The following is a 21,797-nucleotide window of genomic DNA, read 5'->3' as shown; positions in this document are numbered from 1 at the left end:
GATAGTTAAACAAATAAATATGAACACGAACCGAAACCATATCTTTTTGTTGTTTTTTAATAAAAACTTTATAATTTTGTTTAAAATATAGTTTTAATATATTAAAAGAATAAAGCATATTTAATATAAATAAACGAGCTATGAACGTGAATTTTTTATCGAGTTTCTATATACGAGATCGTTCACGAACTCTTGATCGATCTTGTTCACAAATAATTCAACGAGTTATTTGTAGACGTAAACGAACTGAACACCACTATGTATGTTCATATTCAACTCGTTTAAATAAATGAACAGAAAATCAAGTTCAAGTTCCATATGTTTATAATGCAAATGAGCACGAATTGAGCGTTTATCAAGTTGCTTGCGAGCAGCTCGATTCGTTTACAGCCCTAGGCAGGAGCTACCTCAACACAAAGGGCTGCTCCTACATGTAACTATCAAAAATTATTTTAGACGAGAAAAGTATACATTTAATTAAGTTTTTTAGTTTACTTTATGATTTTTTTTAATAACCAAAGAGAAAAGGTGTTTGTGGAAAGAAATAAAATTCACGACTTTAGTAGGGGTTTTTGATATTTGGGTGCCTCAAAGGCACCCAAATTTTCGGATCAGTGCCTCTTTCGGAAATAATTCCGAAAGAGTGTTTGGACCCACATGTTCCGCATTCTAGAAATGCGGAACATGTGGGTCCAGGCACTCTTTTGGAATTAATTCCAAAAGAGGCACAACAATGGAAATTTGGGTGTCTCAAATATCAAAAACCCCTTTAGCAGAGTGTTCCTTAAAGTTTACACCATTTGAGCTATAATTTTTGATTTTTTGTACAATTGTTTCTTAAATTAGTAACTAATACTCCCTCCGATTTATAATTTTTGTTGCATTTAATAAAAAAAATTGGTCCATGATATTTGTAATTTTAGAGTATCATGAGAGCATTAATTGCTATTATTTTAAATTTACCCCTATTGATTTATTGAAAGTTTATAAATATACAAATAAAAAATAGTCATAAGTGTTAATAAATTTGAAAATAGAATTAATTTAATAAAAATATTTATATTTATAATATAGTAATTATTTTTTGTTTTTATGTTAAAAATAAATGCGATAGCTGATAAATATTATGGACCGGATGGAATAGTTTTGTTTGAAAATAAATGCAGAGTAGATGTGACTTTTCATTAATAAACGAGATCTTACTACTAAAATGTCGTCTCACAGACCACCAACGGCCAACTGGCATGTAGCTATAACAAACTAACCAAATTTTATTCATTTGTTAGAAAGCCACGTATTAAATTTCAGCTAACTTTAATCCAAGCATTAACTAAAAGGTTCAATACTCCATATTTCGTGAAAATAGATCCATATTTATATTTTATGCCGTCGATTATTCTATCTTAAGTGAACACTTCGAACTTAGCACAAAATATTAAATACGTCTAAATCATAAAAATTGATAAAAAGAAGTTCAATAATTACGAAAATGAATTAAAAAAATCCAAAAAGATTGAATAAACCACCAACCTGAACTATATACAAAATGTATTAAATAAATCCTCCATTCATCTGAAATCACTCTATTCTAACTACTGACTGGCGCGAACACACCGCAAATCGCCATTCTTTTTTATTTCGGAAGAGGAGCAGCTGTCCTCTTCGCCGAAGGAGGAGGAGCACTCCTCAGGCGATGCTCTTCACCTGAGGAGTTGCCGGAGGAGGAGCAGCTCCTCCTCCTCCGGAAATTAAAAAAATAAAAAAAATTATTTTTTATTTTAGATATCATTTTGTAAATTTTTTAAAAAAATATAAGGATTATTTTGAAATTTTATTAGGAGAGTGTGTTTCACACGCGGTGTGAGAGCGGGCGAGAGTGCGTGAGGAGTGTGCTTGCCATAGGTGTAGACTTTTTTGATCCGGTTTCATGATCTTGGACTTATTTGATATTTCGTGCCAAGTTCATAGAGTTTTTTGATACTTTGTTCATTTTAAGAGGTTAACGTTTTTTAGTACACTTTTTAAGTTAAGTTTAGAATTTCATCCCATTATTGAGATTATTTTTAAAATTTAAAAAATTTAACTACTAATTGATAATATTATTAAATTTTAATTCTGATAACAAGAAATCTAATGTGAAGTAATATATAATTGCCAATTTACCACATCATTTTTAACGTAAATTCCATATCAAAAACTAATTAGTGCAATAAAAAATAGACATGAAATTGGAAATATAATAAATTAAGAATTAAATATATAGTAACAGTAATACTTCATTTCATTATAAAACATGATTCTTTTCAGTTCACGTCACTTTTTAGAATTTAATTTCTATATTTTTATATATGTTTTAAATCAAACAATTTATAATGATTATAGTATTTTTTGCATTGAGATTTAATTTTACACGTGTGGCAGGTCACAATTAAATTGGTAAAAACAGTGGTAGCATTATTGTCCAAATATAGTATTAATTTATATGTAACTATCACGCAAGTAAAATTTATTTTTAATTTAAAAATAAACACAATTATAAAAACAATAGTAATTGATAAAAGGTGATTCAAAAGTAATTTGAGTATAATATAATCAAAATTTACACATTGAAATAAAAATATTTCTACCATAAAAGTAATGTTTGTGGGATTCTAATTCTAAATGTATAGTCTTTAAAAGATTAGTTGGGTGGTAAAAATCAGCGTGTTTTTATTTCTTTTTAAATTATTGAATGATGAAACTTAAACTCTGTTTACACTATTAGAAGTAATTTTAGTCTGGGAGAAAGGTTCCATATGTCCTCCATATTTAATCTGAGAATCAAGTTGGCCCTTTATGTTTGGAAAAGTGTTAAAACACACTTAACAATTTTTAAAGAGGCTTAATTTTGTAAAAACACACACTCTATTTCTATTAATTATTACTCTAAAAGCAATATCACCCTTAATATATCCTGTTGACACTTTAGACCCCATGCCTTAATCATGCAAATTATAGAGGTGGCAATTTCCACCCATACCCATTTACCCACCCATACCCACCCATTGTATAAAGGGTATGGGTTATAAAAGGGTAGTTATATGTTAGATGGGTAATAAATGGGTAAAAATTTTCAAACCCATTAAAATAAGGGTTATAAAAGGGTTTGACATGGGTACCCACACTCTACCCATAATAATTCAATAGGCAAAATTGATTGAAGGACACATGTCAATTTAAGAGTATTTTAATTTTTTTAGAATATCAAATAAATTTTAAATTTCAAAATCAATATTCAAAAGTCATAATAAACTAAAATATTTTTTTCCGGAAAATAATTTTTTTCAGGAAAAAAATATTTTTTTTCGGAAAATAATTTTTTTTTGAATTTTTTTTTTTCGAAAATAATTTTTTTTTTCCGAAAATATTTTTTTGTCGGAAATTTTTTTTGTCGGAAATTTTTTTTCCCAGAAATTTCTTTTTTTCAGAAAATAATTTTTTTTCCCAGAAAATAGTTTTTTCCAGAAATTTTTTTTTCAGGAAATTTTTTTTTTCCCGAAAATAATTTTTTTTCCAGAAAATAATTTTTTCCGAAATTTTTTTTCCCAGAATTTTTTTTCAGAAAATAATTTTTTTTTCGAAAATAATTTTTCCAGAAAATATTTTTTCCAGAAAATATTTTTTTTTTTGGAAATTTTTTTTTGCAGAAAATACTTTTTTTTGTCGGAAACTTCTTTTTCCCAGAATTTTTTTCGGAGATTATTTTTTTCCGGAACATGTTCTCTCTAAAAATCATTAATTCTCACAAAAAGTACAATTAAAATATAATATACTTTAAATTTTAAAAAGTCAATTTTTAACATTATTCATATAAAGTGGGTTAATGGGCGGGTTAGGGTTATATAGGGTTACTAGGGTATGGGTACCCATATATAATTAAAACGGGTCATAAATGGGTAGATTACCCATTTATAACCCTACCCATTTAAACCCAACCCATACCCACTCAAACCCACCCATTTGCCACCTCTATGCAAATATGAAATGCATGGTTCATAAATCTTGTCACGGAAATTGGCATGAAAAGTTTAGCAATGGAGCCTATCCGCTTCCATTATTCAAATTAGAAACCCAATCGTAAATTTTAAAAATTATAAAAACAACATAAGCAAATGATGGCAGCAATTATAACCATTCTACGTTCCAATCTACTACTATGAAGAAAAGAAAAGGAATTACACTTATATTGCATCATGTTTGTAATTTTATCTATAATAAATTAAGGATGGGTTCCGCACGAGTTTACTCAATTTGGTCGCAATTGTAGACAGTAAATATGCGACTTAAACGACCTAGGTTCGAATATTATATCGCACAAAATGGATCTTAATCGGAAGTGTTGTGGATGAGTTGTTAAAGCCTGTATTAAGTGTGAGATCCGAACGATGAAAAACCGAGTCTAGGCTTTTCGAGAATTTATTCGGATGATCGGGCTCCACCCCATAAAATGGGTAGTCAGACTCCAATAGAGATTTCTTCATCACCCAAAAAACATAAAAATGGAGAAAAAAAGGAGTTACTTTAAAAAAAATGATCTATTTAATTAAATTTCAATTTTCGAGTCAAAATTACAAACAATATTAATTAAATTTTTTAAAAAAATTATAAAATTATAGTATATATTTTTATCATTTATATGGAATTAGAATTATATCCTTTTTAATTCTTTAATTTTATGTAACCGAAATCTTCTTGTCACATGAATCTAATTATTTATCATTAGAGAGGGTAAGCGTTTATGGAAGGAATTAAACTCACGACCTACTAATTTATTGTCCGACGCATATATCATTTAAGTTATAGCTCATTAATATATTAAATTAGTTATTTATTTCTTAAAACAAATGAAAACTAATTAGTTAATATCCAAATATTAGAAAACATAAAGATTTATAAAAATAAATTAAAGGAATGTGGACATAACGAGATACTCTCAAGTCACTATTCTATATTTTCAGAGAGTGGAATAAAAAATAAAAATAATTATAACTTTAACATAATATCATATATTAATAATGATCCAAAATAAAATTATAAGTATAAATATGAATATGAATTTATTAAGATTCGAACTAATGAGGAATATTTCAACATAAATACGGTTATATGGCAATTTATGGAGTTCCAAAAAGGGGTAAAAGAAAAGATTATTTACCCAAATGAGCAAGGTTTGCATGTTACTTGTCCCTCTTTCCCCTCCAATATGATCACACATTTTTAATCCTTTTTCTTTTGGCTTAAGGTCTGAAAAACTACCGACCTTTCAATTTTTTTTCAATTGCACCCTCAACTTGTAATTTCTTCAATAACACCCTATTTCGTATTTTTGACTTTCAATAGCACCCCGACCTTGTAAAACAATCAATTTTACCCTATTTTGTATTTTTGACTTTCAATAGCACCCTAAATCATCGAATTAAACTCATTTTTCAAAAACTTATTTGAATTTTTTTAAATTAAAGGACTTGTTTAAAAGTGTCCAAGTAGAAAAAAGTATGATTTCACCTTTAAATTTAATTTTTTTGAAAGTTTTCATCCTTATAATAATCAAATCATCTAACTTTTTTAATTTAGAGTGCTATTAAAAGCTAAAAATACAAAATAGGGTGCTATTGAAAAAATTACAAGGTGAGGGTGCTATTGAAAAAAAATTGAAAGGTCGGTAGTTTTTCAGACCTTAAGCCTTTTCTTTTAACATACTTTTATGTAATTACTCAACACTATCTACTAAAAAAAATAGTCATTTTTTACAAATTTACAACTGTTTTAATCTACTATTTTAAAATCCACAAATCATAATTTTTGGGTTGTGTGTGTCCTTTAGGTGGAGGAATACTTGTCACCTACTCCTTTTAAGTTCTCCAATTCTTCTTTTACTATTATTATTATTATTAAAACCTTTGATCTTTACTTGCTCTCTATATCTCTGAGCTTTCATCAATGGAGATACACAAATGCAAGCTCTGCACTAAGATTTTTGTTAATGGTAAAGCTTTGGGTGGTCACATGAAGTCCCACTTAGCCACGTTACCTCTCCCTACAAAAAAAACGACGACGACGACGACGATTCCCCATCATCATCACCAACTCGGTACTGAGTCAGCTTCTTCTTCGTATTCTTTATCTGCTAGTGAAGAAGAGGAAGATGAAGAAGAAGTTGAAGAGAAAGGTTTGGCTTATGGGTTACGAGAGAATCCCAAGAAAAGTTTCAAGTTCGCAGATCCTGAGTTTTCTTCTGTCGTCGTTGTTCAAGATAGAGAGAGCGAGACCGAGTCAAGAAACCCAACTCGTCGACGATCTAAACGAACTCGAAAATCGGGGTTTCTTGATAACCATCACAAACTGATTAACTTCGATGTCAAGAAACTTAAGTTCAACAACACAACTTCAGTTCTTTCGTCTCCGTTATCGCCATCTCCGCCGCCAGCGGTGGAGCCAGAGCCGGTAAGTTCCGTGTCAGACACTTCGGCTGAGTTAGAAGACGTTGCCATGTGTCTTATGATGCTTTCACGAGACGCTTGGCTGATCAGAAACAAAAATAAGGAAGAACGAGATCAAGCGGACGAGACGAAAAAACAGGAAATTATCGTGAAAGTCAGCAAGATTCGCGGCAAGTTCAGATGTGAAAAATGTAGGAAATTATTCCGATCATCGCAAGCATTAGTTTCGCACAAGAAAATTTGCTCTTTAAATGGAACAGAGTTGAGAAATATTAACAGCCATAGTAATGAAAGAATTTTTGAATGTCCTTATTGCTTCAAAGTATTCGGGTCGGGTCAGGCACTGGGCGGGCATAAAAGATCACATCTCATGGGCTCATCGGGAAATGCTTCTTCTGCCACTACACCGCCTGCCACCGCCGGAAGCGGGGTTTCTAAACTGATAGATCTTAACTTGCCGGCGCCGATGGATGACGACGACTACAGTGTGGTGTCCGATGCATAATTCAAAGTGAGATGGATCTAATTTTAGTTGAAATTACTTCAATTTCTGCAAATTTGATCAATTTTGTTTTGTTTTAGTTTTGGTTAAAGATTTTGGCAACTTAATTAATTAATTTCATTGAATGACTAACAAAAAATTACTACTAAATTGTTTATTGGACTTACCAACTGATCATTAAATGCAGAAGTGGAATTGATTGGTGAAGAGAGTATTTTGTTATTTGGTGTTAGTTTGGTGTGTGTGATGTTTTCATTAGTTCACGTGTTTTAGAACAGTAAAATTAAGTGTAGCTGTTGCTTATTCTAACAACTGCAAGTGAATAGCAAGCAAAAGTTTTTTTGCACTGTAAACTTGTTCTGCTTTAGGACCATTTTTTTTCCTATTTGGTTGCAATTTCACTTCATTTGATTTGAGTGTTCATTCAAAAGCTAAATTGCAATTTTCTTGGGTGTTCATCTTTTTCAAAGATGATTTCTAAGAGCATATATGGGTGTCACTTTTTTAAATTTCTTGTGGGTTGTGGATTGTAGGGGCGTAAAAAAGTCGAACCAAAGTGGTAAATTCGATTTTGGTTTTGTTTGATCCTATAAATCTTTCAATTGGTTTGATTTTTACTACTATATAAAATTTCAGTTAAATGTTAGTATAAATTGAATAAATGTTAGTATAAATTGAATAGAGAAAATCAAACAAAACGTAAGAAAATCAGTTGAATCAAAATGTACAATGTGCAATTTAGATTTTTTCACATTCGTATAAAGCGGATTTGATTAAAAAGGAAATTAGCATTCGGTTCATTTTGATTTAGTTGCACAATCATAGTGGATCATAGGAGTGAAACACAATTGAGTGATAGCACGAGCTTCTTAATACTGTTTTGAAAAAATATTAGAGATCGATCAAGTCGAATTTGACCTATTTGAGGCAACATTATATTCAATTTGAATATTTAAGATTAGACTAGAGTCTATTAGGAGAAATTTGTACCCTGTCATTCATAAACATAACCAGCCATTTTCAAATATTTCATACACATTTAATGATAATGTGCGAAGACTATGTTAAAACTTAGTGAATAGAATCTATTTAAAAATTTGTGATGGATTGATAATATGGATAGCTTGTGAGTAATGTAAAAATAAGTAGGAGTTGGAATTCTGTTAGTACGTCCTTGTTCTATTTTCCAGCTGTTGTTTATAAACTGTCTTGGCTTTTCATCTCATTATTATGCCAATTGTTTATTGAACAAAGGATCACTTTAGCCCCTGAACTTGGCACAAAGTATCAAAAACGTCAAAATTAGCAAAACGGGATCACTTTTACCCTGAACTTGTCAAAATTGGTACAAAAACCACCCTCCCCACTCTCACCTAAGAGAGTGAGATACACTCTCCAGCCCTAGGTGGTTTTTAAAGGCAAAAAGCTTAAAATGATCCTAACTTTATTAACTCATTTTAAATTAATACCAAATAATTAAAAACAATACAAATAAATCCTTTTCATTTTAAAACATTATATATCAAATTAATGTTAATTAAAAACATAGAGGACCATTTTGTAATTTTTACAAAAAAAATTATTTTTTTTTTAAAAAAAGAATTACCTCCGGCGAGGAGGAGCAGCTCCTCCTCGCCTGAGAAGAGGAGCAGTGCTCCTCTTCTCAGGCGAGGAGGAACTGCTCCTCCTCGCCTGCTCCTCGCCTGAGGATTGCTCCTCAGGCTGAGGAGCAAGGAGCAGATCTGCTCCTCGAAAAAACGAGGAGCAGATCTGCTCCTCGTTAACGACCCACCGCGCGGTGGGTCGTTCAAAACAGACCCACCGGTGGGTCTGTTGTTAACAGACCCACCGGAGGGTCTGTTATTAACAGATCCGACGTCGGGTCTGCTGCAAACAGACCCGACGTCGGGTCTGAAGTTCACAGACCCTCCGGTGGGTCTGTTAACAACAGACCCACCGTCGAGTCTGTGTTTACAGACCCGACGGTGGGTCTGTTGTTAACAGACCCACCGGAGGGTCTGTTGGTGGGTCTGTAACAACAGACCCACCGGCGGCGGGTCAAGAACAGACCCGCCGGTGGGTCTGTTTTTGAAGAACAGACCCGCCGGTGGGTCTGTTCTCCTTCAACGGATTGGCCGGAAATTTTTCCGGCCAATCTGTTGAAGGAATTAAAAAAAATTGAAAATTTTGCTATTAGGGAAAAGATTCAAAAAGATCCCTGATGTTATTTACTTTAATTAAAATTTAATTAGAATTAATTAGTATTTAAGTGTGATTAATTAGAGTTAATTATGATTTTTAGTAAACTCACTCTCCAATTAAGTGCCACGTCAGCACCGAGGGGGATTTTGAGCCGGTTTTGCCAAGTTCAGGGTAAAAGTGATCCGGTTTTCGCAATTTGGACGTTTTTGATACTTTGTGCCAAGTTCAGGGGGTAAAGTGATCCTTTGTTCATTGTTTATTTTACATTAGAATTGTACTTTGCAGGCTTTGTCTGCCTAGCTAGCTATTGCCTACATTCTTTTAAGTATTTTATTATAAGAAAAATAAAGTTTAAATCAAAAAATCTTTAAATTTAAAATTCAGTAACGTAATATATCTTATAATTAGAAATTCACTGTAAAATTTAAATTAAAGTGGAGATAATCATAAAATTGATTAAAAGCATCACCTGAAAGGACGAAAACAACCTTAGGGAATTAATAATAGATGTAGTTTTAGTTTTACTTTTCTTGGGGGGAACTTGTGACTAGTGAAGAGAAAATGTCCAAAATAGCTTAATTTTCTCTGCATTGAAATGAACGACAAATCCGGGCAAAAGGAGGTACCAGAGCCATGCTATTCTTATCGAAGAATCAGTCAGATTTTTATTTATATAATTCCAAAAAGAATGGTATATGCAGGTGTTGACTACTTCAAGGACATTTTGGTCAATACATTTTTTTTATTTTTTTTGTAATCTGGGCTCCCGACTTTCTTGTTTCACAAGACTTAATGCATTTATATACATTGTGTGATTGTAAACCTAACCCGGGTCTTAATTCATCCAATTCATGTTCAGGACAATTCACGTTTTGTAAGTCGAATTTTCATAATCGACTCTATCGTTTGGGGAAAAAAAATTCCAATAACAAAAAAGAGGTGCTTATGAACAGTTAGGACTGATGGTGAGCCGGACGTGAGCAGATTCCGGCAGTTTTCGGTCGGAAACTACAAAATAAATTTGTATGGACTGATGGTGAGCCGGACAAGAGCAGATTCCGGCAGCTTTCAGTTGGAAACTACAAAATGAATTTGTATGGACTGATGGTGAGCCGGACATGAGCGGATTCCGGTAGCTTTCAATCAGAAACTACAACATGAATTTGTATGGACTGATGGTGAGCCGGACATGAGCGGATTCCGGCAGCTTTCAATCGGAAACTACAAAATGAATTTGTATGGACTGAAGTCGAATTTTTTTACATGTAAAGTTTAATTAAAAATTAAAGTTAAATTCACTCATAAAATATCAGACTTCATTAGTTGGGGATAAATTCACCAAGACAGTGGTATTTATTTTTACTTAGTTAATTTTTTCATTTTATTTTTTAAAAATTTGAGAGTATGCCTTTCATTTAATTAGAGAAATGACTTTTTAAAGTAAAATTAGATAAATTTTATTTTTTTAATTAAATTGATATAATATATAATTATATCACGGTATTTTTCTTTTCACGAGAGTAACGGCAAGTGAGTTCCACACGCCAAATTCCGTCCATTTAAGAATGTGAAAATTGGATTTTGCCAAGTAGAGGGAACCGAACGTAAATAAATTTGATATAGGAGTCTTCTGAATAAAATTGGTAAATTACATGGACCTCTGTATAAATTTTGCCTATTTTAAAATTATATAATTTTATTTTATTTCCTCAAAAAAAAATCAGGTGGTTCCTAACTGTTTATCTAACCTAAAATGACAGGGGCCAGGGCTTGGACATCCCAGACATGTACCCGGTTTATTGATGGAGCATACTGCAACTAACTTTTGATGCTTTAGGTTGGAAAAAAAAATGTGTTTTAAACATTTAATTGAAATCTTATTTTCCAAAAAATACGTTTAAGAAATTAAGTAACTCTAATTAGAAACAGACAATACACTCTCTCTCTCTCACTAATTATCCTCTCCCTTCATCTTAAATTTTTTGAAGATGGGAAATATGATTTTTCCGGTTATAATCGGAAAATCATCTTCTTTTTGTCCATAAAACTATTTTTGTAATTTTTAATTTTTAATTCAATAAATCTTCTTTAAAAATATATTTTACTTTGGTATTTTCTTCAAAATTTAATAAAATTTATAAGGTCTTGTTCTTCTCTTATGAAACGATTTTTTAGATCTATCGAGAATCATTCGTACTTGTTCGATCTTTATATTCAAGTTCTTGTAGATCTAAATTTTGGGAGATTTCTAAATCTAGCTTTCTTAATTTATTTGAAGATGATGATTGAAACGTACTAAGTTTCAACGGATCAAGCGGATCGTCCTTTAAATCGGAAGAAGGAGATCAAAATCTCCGTCCAACGGAACTTTATTCGTTGTTGTGTTTAGTTTGCGGGATTCATGTTAGATTTCTTTTTTATTTTCAATTTAATCTTTTACTTATATCTTGAGTTGTTGACTTTTATTTGGTTGTTCAAATTTTGAAAGATCATATAGGAAATTATTGTATAATTTTTATCTTTTTGTATTGTAATCTTCATCGATGGATCCATATTTGGGAAAAAGATAACTCTAATTGAAGAGTTTGAACTTGAAAAATTACAAACCTAAAAACAATTGCTATATAAATCGTGTCACAAATATTTGGTTAAGGCAGTTAATATATATATATATATATTGGTAATTTTATGAGCTGTCTTGAATGGGTCCCAAATATAGTTACGACACATTTAAATTTTCCAAATTCAGACTAATTCTCACTCGAGTATATTTCGAACTCGCGACCTTACTTAAATTAGGAGAGCGCCTTAACAACTCATCTACGCCTTAAAATTTCTTTTATATATTTATTTGTAGTTACATTACGGCAACACTATTGGCTTGTGTTTTTGTTGATATTTAATAGGATTATTGTTATTAAATATTTTCATCTTTAACGTCTTTTTCTTTTTTTGATTTAAGTATAATTTAAAAACCAACTAATCTCGCATTTTAACATTTTCAAATTTTTCGTCTTATTATCCGGTTGTCGTTTTATATGTTATTTACCTTAAAAATAATGTTATGTTGACCGTTTGAATAACCAAAACGATATCATATAAGACCTTTTAAGCTATATATGTATCATATTATGAAAAGTTGAAATATATGATGCCATATGTTTTTAGATTATGTTCAAATAAAAAAAACGCAAAAGATGAAAACTTTATGACAATTATTATATGTATCACAAATTCATTTTGCTCATTCAACTTGACACAAGTGATAAATATGATGAAGTTAATAGCTCTAAACAAAAATATTTTTTTTAAAAAATCATTTTACCTTTCAAGAACGGACCTAGAAGAGTTAAGCCTGCACGGCCGCCCTTGCTCTGGTGATCAACAGTCGTGAAGGGGGTAGTCCATTTGATTTTATTTATATAACTATATAATAACTATATTAAAATGTGTATTTCTATGTTATCTACAATTTATAAGTCATCAAAAGGAAACTGACAAGTCTACAATAAGTAATTTTTTTTATTATTGTTATTTTTAGGTAAATTATTGTTATTTATTTATTAAATGGTTTTATATACTTTTAGTTTATTATTTTAAATTTTGGCCCTTAATCTGAATTTTGGTTGGCCAATGTTTCAGCTACAAATTGTACATGACGCTCCAATAAATTTCTACCACCTTAACTTCAATTTGTATATAATATTTAATTATTTACTGTCACTTTAACTAAAGGGATAAAACGAAATAAAATATTTAAATTAACTGTTTATTTTTTGTAAAGGCTACAGTTTTAAGTGTTTTATTTAAAGCATGAGAATAGTTTTATTTGATTTTCCGTATTATATTGTTGAATTAATCAAATTCAATTTTTCTCGTTCGATCTTCGTAGAGCAAAATATACCTTCGTTTTTTTAAGAGTTAACTCCATATAAAATCACCACATTTACATGTTTTTTCATTTTAATCACGTCCTTTAAAAAGTGTCAAATAAAATCACCACCTTTTATTTTTTTGCAAATCTATCACGAATGTGAAAATTCGGTGTATCTTTATTTACTCGACAACCGGAATCAATAAAAAAAGAATAAAAGGAGTGTATTTTGTGTGTTAATAGGGCATTAGTCATATTAAAATATTTATTTGGGAGGAAAAAGACATCAAATTTTACTCATCGATGATAGATTTGCAAAAAAATGAAAGGTGCTGATTTTATTTGACATTTTTTAAAGGACGTGATTAAAATAAAAAAACGTGTAAAGATGGTGATGTTATATGGAATTAATCTTTTTTTTAATATCTTGTTTTACGTGGATGGCAATATGCATACTTGCTTTGGTTTTGAACAAAGATCAAACGACAAAATCAAGTAAAGGAAAAAAAAGTTTGTCTCCTTTGACAATCCTTTTTATAATTAGATGTTTAGTACCATCTAATTCCTTAGTTAAACTATATGATCATTACACATTTTCTTGATATGTCTAATTCCTTTTTCTGTTGTAAAGGCCAAAAATCATTGCACATTTCATGATGTAACTTCTAATTTCTACTCCTCTTTTTTCGACATTTTTAAATGTCATTACTAGCAAAAAGGAGGTCGCGGCAATTTTCAATTTCTTCGTGATATATCAACAAAGGTTGTCATCTTTATCAAATTTGGGTTTTGCCCAATTCATCCATTTTTAGAAGCCTTATATATTCGAGCTTGTTGAATTTATGTTAACAATTTTTTTTTATTTGGCCAATTTTGAGTTTCGTTATAGCATCATCATTTTGTCATTCTTAGCTCCAAACAAAAAAAAAATCATTTTCTCATTGATATTATTAGTGGCGTGGATCATTCGGTTCGGTAACCAAAATGAACCGAATAACCCGTATTCAATTTTGTTCGTAAATTTTCAACCAAACTGTAACCAGATTTCTTATAAACTGATTGTAAATGAACCAAAAAAACTTCGTTTGTCTAGTTGTTTCATTAACTGAATAATTTCATTTCAATAATATTAATTATCAAAGTATAATAATACATTAAATTTTTCATCAAAAATAATAATAAATTAATTTAGTGGTATTTTCTTATTAATTAATAAATGCATTTCAATTATGTTAGTTTCTTATGGCCGGAGGAGGCTGAACGGCGGTGGGAGGCGGAGACGGTAGTTTTTCGACTTCCGGGCAGATTTTGCGGCAATTCTGGCGGAATTAACTCAAGCGAACTACGTGGGTAAGATCCCGACTCTGAATAGATGTGTTCTGCAATTTCTCGACCCGAATTGACGCTGGCAATGGCGGCACGTGGGCCACACAATCCCTCCGCAGCGTCGGCGGTAGTCCGGTCTAAAAAATATATTTTTATATTTTATTTAAATATAAATTATGTCGACTATTTTTTTCTAAAAAGAGCTATATGCTAATTATACATATGTTGTGAGATAAAAGTTATCGAAGTTATTCGTCAAAAAAAATCACCAAAGTTTTAACGGGTTTTAAATAATTTCCTAAAATTGGATAAAGTGAACCCCGTGCATAATTTAGCGGTTATTGTGATAATTTATAAGTTAGTCCTCGAATTAGGATTACTAATTTTGTAATGTTAATAACGTGTGTTAATACATTATTAATGTATAGATCTAACGAGCACAATCTCGGGATTAGGACAGCAACGAATAAATATTTGGAATAAATAAGCGCTGTGAGTACACGTTATTACTTTTAAATATTTGAAAAGTAGGCTACTTTCTAGGGGTATTTGCAAAACAAATCCTAATTTTCACTTTTTAACGATTTAAATCTAACGTTAAAAATGTTATAAAACAAATTTTAACCTTTTCAGTTCTTGCATTTTGTAGCCCAGACTGTTTTCCAGCAATTATTTGGTATAATATGATATTGGCAAAACAAACCATATTATTGCCATATTAAATCCCAACGTTTTAAAAATTTTGCAAATAAAATCTCAGCTTTTTGCATTTTTGTATTATATAATCTAAAAAAGATGACAAAATGACCAGAATTCAAAATGAGACTACAAAATGCGAAATTTGGAGATATTAGTATTTATTTTGAAATGTTTTAAACGTTAATTTTAAATCGCTAAAAAATGAAATATTAGAATTTATTTTGCTTATACCCTTACTTTTCTACATATGTTATAGTGCAACATGAATATATTGTTATGTTTTGAAATATGTGCATATGCATATAATTTGAAACATGTCTTGGTTGATATGTATGTGGCAATATGTATGTTATAGATTAAATTGTGGTCCATGGTATAATGCCTAAGGTCTAAGAAACGAGAGCGACATCGCGATACGAATAGATTACATCGGTTGGTTGTACTATTGATGTACAAGCGAATAGATTAAATTGGTTGGATGTGCTATCAGTGTCAAGCAATTAAAATAGATCGGTTGATTGTGCTATTAGTCTCATGCGACATGAATAAAATAGATCGGTTTTACTTTGCTATCAGCCTGAAGTGATTAAAATGAATCGGTTGGCTATGATATCGTTGTTTAAGCGGGTGAAATTAAGAAGTACTGTTTATTGATCAAGGAATACGATCATGTCATGTTACTAGTGAGTTCATGCATAAAATATTTTCAAAGCCTTTCGAGATTTCAGGAAATGTGTTTAAAACGTTGTATGTTTTATATAATATATAATATTTATTTGTAATATTGTGAACACACTCAATTTTATATTGATTTCGTTGTTCCTCCAATTTTTCAAAAAAAGTGAAGTCAATTTTAAAAACACATTTCCTAATGTTTTATTCCTCGAAAGTCTTATTGCAAAAAGATTTATGGTATGAAGATTTTATTCTAGTTCCGCGGCATTTTTCGTGTTTGACCTTATTACTAAATGGTGTATATATATATATATATATATATAGAGAGAGAGAGAGAGAGAGAGAGAGAGAGAGAGATTAATGTCACCATATAGCACAAATTTTCGCGTTTTTTCCGATTCAAATATAAACTATACAACGTCTCAACTAATAGCACAACTTTTCCTTATGTGACATATATAGTATAAATATTTAAAACGACGTCATTTTGGTCGTTTGTACGACCAAAAACGACGCCAGTTTACAAACAAAAAATCAGAATATAAAATGCATATCGAATATACAATAAAAAATTTGAAAAGATTGTGTTAATAGCTAAGACACCTTTTAGTTTGTGCTTAAATCGAAAAAATGCTAAAAATTATGCTATATGGTGACATTAATCTTTTATTTATCGATTATTTGGACTCGAGCAAGTTGTATTGTGAGGCAGAGTTGGAGTGTTGTCCCCAATTTTTACGGTTTGTTATATGTTTATTTATTATTTTCTTTAGATTTATTATGGATTTTGAAACTATCAATAACATTTTCTAGTGCCGGTCTCGTTACAAAAATTTGGATCGTGATTGATAGATTGATAAAAAAATTATAATTAAATTGACTATAAAATTAAAATATATAGGATTGAGATTCTCTCAAATTCAAATGAATTTAAGGGGGCCATGTTCACGATTTATACTGTTCATTGTAATTGATTAAATGAATTTAAGGGAATCCCGATTCAAATATATATTAGTTCATCACCACTGGTAAGTTGAAGGGATATATTACCACTTAAATTCATTAACACGGTATTCTTAAGTCTAACTTAAATTCATTAACACGGTATTCTTAAGTCTAACGACTATATTGACTAACAGCTAACTTTTTTTTTTTTTGGAGAATGACTAACAGCTAACTAAACCGACTTCTCAAACTCTAATAGTAAAATAACAAACTCTAGCAACTAAAATAACAAACTCTAGCAACGAATATAACAAATTTCACAATCACAACTAATCTTGGTTAACTAAGAGTTAATATTTATCCGGGTTAGTATTACTTTTTATAATATTTTTGAAAAAAATATATTTTAAAAATAAAAAATAATTTTTTTAATTTTGCTCTAATTAATTTTCCAATTTAAATTTTTTTATGTCACAAATTTTATATTATTTACTTATTTTTTTAATTTATTTTGTACTGATGTCTATATTGGAAAAGGGATAATTTATATTTAAAAAAAATTGATTTATTTTAAAATTTAAAATATTATAGATAAAATATGAGATAAAAAAAATAAATTTGTCTCTTTACGTGTGAAGAGCCAAATTCACTCACTTTTTAAAATTTAAATTATAAAGAGTCCATTAATTGGACTTTTTTTTATAAAAGTCTTTAAAATAAAGAGTTTAATATATTTAAAGAGTATATTAGAGATGTTCTAACAAGACTAATAATTGATTAACTTATCTTAACCAATCATTTAATTGATTAAAATAATGAATGTGAGCTTGCTATAAAATAGTCAATTTAGTCTTTTCTTTTTAATAATTAAATTATAATATCACAAAATAATTGTTATCTTTTCAACACATTTTTTTAGTATATAGTATGAATTTTTATATAATTATCACTAGAGACTCAAATTTTGTTTAATATTTTCAAAATATTAAATAATGTTAAATATATTAAGAGTAATTAAATTAAGGGCATAATAAATAGTTTGTTAATAATTGTCAGTTTGACTATAATTTTTAATCATCTTATAACACTACACCACACACAGCATTTAGTGGCATTTTTTTGGGGCTGCAGCGGCATTTATAAATGCCACTATCATTTTTACCGGCATTTGTACAAATGCCTTTAGTTCCAGTGTCGTTAAAGGTTTTAGTGGCATATAATGGAGGTGCTGGTATTGTCACGTATAAATGCCAGTAAAACTGAAGTGTTATAGTGGCAATAAATAATGGCATTTCTAATTGCCACTAAAGTTAGGTTTTATTTCTTTTTAAATTAAATAAAAAATCTTTTAATGACATTTAAAATTACCATTAAACATAAATATTATATCTGCAAATACCATTGAAATTATGAAATTTAACTATTTTTCATAAATTAACAATATTAAATGCTATTAAAATCACAAATATATTAATTGAGTTTTAGTTTATTCACATTTTTATTCTTATTAATACAAAAAAAGAGAAGTAAAATTAAAATGATCAAATTACTAGTGTATAATTATTTTTAATAATAAAAAATGTACAAAGTCTACAAATACAAAATTATCTAACTTTTCATCATTGATAACTTAAAACAACATTATTTTAGTTTGTAATTGGCAAGCTTTGTCTGCTTCTAAATTGATGTAGCTTGAATCTCCGTTCAAATGTTAAAGTTGCTTTTCCAAACGAATCCTTAATCCACTCAGGCATGTTATAACTAAACAGACAAACCAACTCCTCTGAGCAAGATGCATCTGACCAGTCCGATGTAGATATACTCTTTCGAGCTTAAAACACCGGAAGCAATAAGAGATCTACAACTAAGCTGTGCAAAGCTACAAATAAGAAACAGAACAGAAAGAGCCATGAACAAAACCTTATACTAAAAAAAGTAAAATAAAAAACTAGTTCATCTTTTAAATCACTACTGAAGAGTGATTAAGTATTTGTGATCTTTTTTCTGTAACATCTTGTTCAACTCATCCATAACTCTATATCATAATCTTTGGAAATGTAAGTTGGGGTTTGAATACTCCAAATGTTTAATAATACTGAAGAAACACAATGAAAAAACGTTTATCAAGTTACGTAGTAGAATACCTTATCCATGTCTGCTGCAATGCTCAGAGATAAAGAATTAGGAAGCTCGAAGTCCCCAATCTACAACACAAAATAATTATGAGAGTAAACTAACAAGAATTGATTTTCATCTTTAAGTTTTTCGCAAAAACACAACATTTACATAAAATTTACTAATCTAATAAATTTGTCCTGAAATTTCCTAAAGAGAAAAACTTTAAGCTTATTTTATAAGTAGCCTATGATTAATTTAGGAATATATAAGAAAATGTGATTGTGCGTATTAATAAACTAAGAAACGATTCTGGTTAATGTTTAAACACAATAGTAATAACAATTTCTGACCAACGAATTGTAACTTCATCAAACTAAATCATGATTAAGTACATCAATTAAAATATGAGGGTGAAACCACTTGTCAACCGCTGTTGTAAAAGTCGCTGCTCTAATAAGAGAATGTGCATCACTGTTGGTAGATCAGTGCATAAAAAACACATTAATATTTGATAATTCCTGCAACAACAATCTACAATCATTAATCAAGCAAATTAAACGAGAATAGTCTCCAATTTCTGTTGAAGCACGTCCACTACCACTCAACAATATGTACCAATGACCAGTCTTTGGTTATAACATCCAAACACTAATAACAAATAAATAAATACATGCTGGGTTGTTCTTATAATTTGTATATTCATTGCCCAATAAACAAAAGTAAAGAATTTTACTTTTAGATCAAAATATTATAAGAAATACATGTAAGTTTAATTGAATTCGTATATCACAGTTAATTGATTGAAAGCACCATACCCAAGTGCAAACATAAAAATTAGAGAAGAAAAATACCTCATAATCCACAAGGACGTCAAACAATTAGGGCGCTCTAGGAATACAGATGGTTTTACAGTTCTTCAAAGTAATTAAACCCTAAATTTTTTGTTTTTAAAAGTGGAGGGAACCAAAATTCTAAAACAAAAATAAGGAGGGAACCAAAATTCTAAACCAAAAATAAGGAGGGAAATCAAAATAATCTAATTATGATTTTAAAAGAAACGAAATTACAGCTCCTAAATAGCAATAATTGTGGCATTTATTTAAAAAGCCACTAAATAGACTTTTTAGTGTCAATTAATATAAATGCCATAATAAGTTTCGAACTTTTAATCCATCTTATATTTTTAGTGGTATTATATACAAATGCCACTAATTAAATGCCAGAAAAAGCTATATCTCTTGTAGTGTAATTTTTTTTATAAGCTTGTCAACATTCGAAATCATTTCAATTGATCGAATTTAATTTATACATATAAATTAAAATTTAAAAATACATAAAAAAGAAAAAAGAAAATTACAAAAAACCTAGAAAAAATTTAAACTAAAGATAGTAATCTTTGAGGGATGGGAGCAAAAATTATTATTATTTTAACACAAGAAAAGGAATTTTCCGTATTCTTTTCTTATGTCAAAAACTAGGAATACGGATAAAAATTATTTCCTAGAATCCTTTGTTCTCCCTCATTTAACCTTTGCTTTTCCGCTTATTTATCTTATTCTTATGCTTACTATTAAAAAAAATCTAAATATTTGTATATCAACTTATTGGTCTTATGGTATATCTCAGTATAAAGAGCGAGACAAAAAATTTGTATTTGTTTATAAACTCTCATGACGGACGGGTAATACCCAAAATAGCTATTTATAATATTATGCAATTTGTGCGACTAAATGTACAAATTATTATTTTTATAAAACCTGTTTGTTTCATGTTATATGAAGTAATTAATAATCCGATAGTCGCGTAAATTACTGCTATAAATATTATAATTCGCAATTTGATAATGCTTATTTGAAAACTAAATGATTTGATAACTCCAGTTATATTAACGATTTGATATCTCATCTTTTTTTACCTTACTTTTAATTCTATGAACAATTTGATATAAAAATCAAACATAAGGCTGTAGTTATTTACATAATAAAAAATGAGGTGATAAGTTATTTAATTTTTAAACAAAATATAACAAACTGTAAATTATAATATATGGAGGATTTTTCACAATAATACTCCTACTATTTAAAAACTTATTTTTTTATTAAATAGATTTTTAGCTAATAAAGATTCCGTTCAACTCAACACATGTTTTGCGTATAACTCATTGCGTGTTACCTCAAAAGAAAAGAAAAAAACTCATTGCGTGCGGTGCTACGTTGCATTTTCAAACAAATCCTTCACACTACAAAAGCTACAGGTGCGTTCATTTGTTTCAAACAATACCCAATTAGTCGAACGAAAGTTTCTCTTTTTTCCTCAAAATGAACCAAATTAAAAATTTAAAAATCTCAAATTAAACCAAATCGACCGGTTAGTTTGGTTATCCCAGTTCAATCTACATTAAAACTTACTAAAATTTTATAAGTCTAGAACGAAACTGAATTTAAAAAATCAATTTTTTTATAACATCTAACCAAATTGAGCTGAATTTTTTTAGTTCAGTTGGTTCACTTTTTGTAAAGCCCTACTAAGAGCGTTATTAGAAGTGAGTATTCGATCGGTTTGTTATAAGCGAACCTAATTATTCTTACCAAATTGCGTATACGTACGTTGAGTAACTAAACAAACCGAATTAACCAAATCAATCACTAAATTAATCATATCATTAAAATTCAAAACTGAACTGACGAAATAAATCGGTTAGTTTGGTTAATTCGGTTAAACTGATAAAGATATAAAAAACGATTATAAAAAGAAATGATTAATTTTGGTTAACTAAAGTTTTAAATTTCTTAACTATCACTGGACTATTATTTTTTCAAACTAAACCGAGCCGATTAAATTATTGGATTGATCAAAAACCTTTAACCGAGTTAACCGAAATAAATCCGTTGATTCGGTTTGGATTAATATTTGCTCACATCTGTAGACTATATATAAGAGAGATCATCAAGCTACATTGAAAAACATCATACCTACA

The 21,797-nt window shown here is 29.5% G+C and overlaps 1 protein-coding gene across 1 annotated transcript; it reads left to right on the top strand.

Moving 5' to 3' along the window:
• Positions 1-5,802: 5,802 nt before the first annotated feature.
• LOC126676612 (zinc finger protein ZAT9-like) lies at positions 5,803-7,397 on the top strand. Its single transcript, XM_050370845.2, has one exon. It carries the CDS (start codon positions 5,980-5,982, stop codon positions 6,982-6,984), a length of 1,005 nt encoding a protein of 334 aa, XP_050226802.1. The 5' UTR covers positions 5,803-5,979; the 3' UTR covers positions 6,985-7,397.
• The last annotated feature ends 14,400 nt before the right edge of the window (positions 7,398-21,797 follow it).

Source organism: Mercurialis annua, linkage group LG4 (assembly GCF_937616625.2).
Source record: "Mercurialis annua linkage group LG4, ddMerAnnu1.2, whole genome shotgun sequence".
Taxonomy (NCBI): Eukaryota; Viridiplantae; Streptophyta; class Magnoliopsida; order Malpighiales; family Euphorbiaceae; genus Mercurialis; species Mercurialis annua.
The sequence above is the reverse complement of the archived record's forward strand: the minus strand, read 5'-3'. Positions and strand labels throughout refer to the sequence as shown.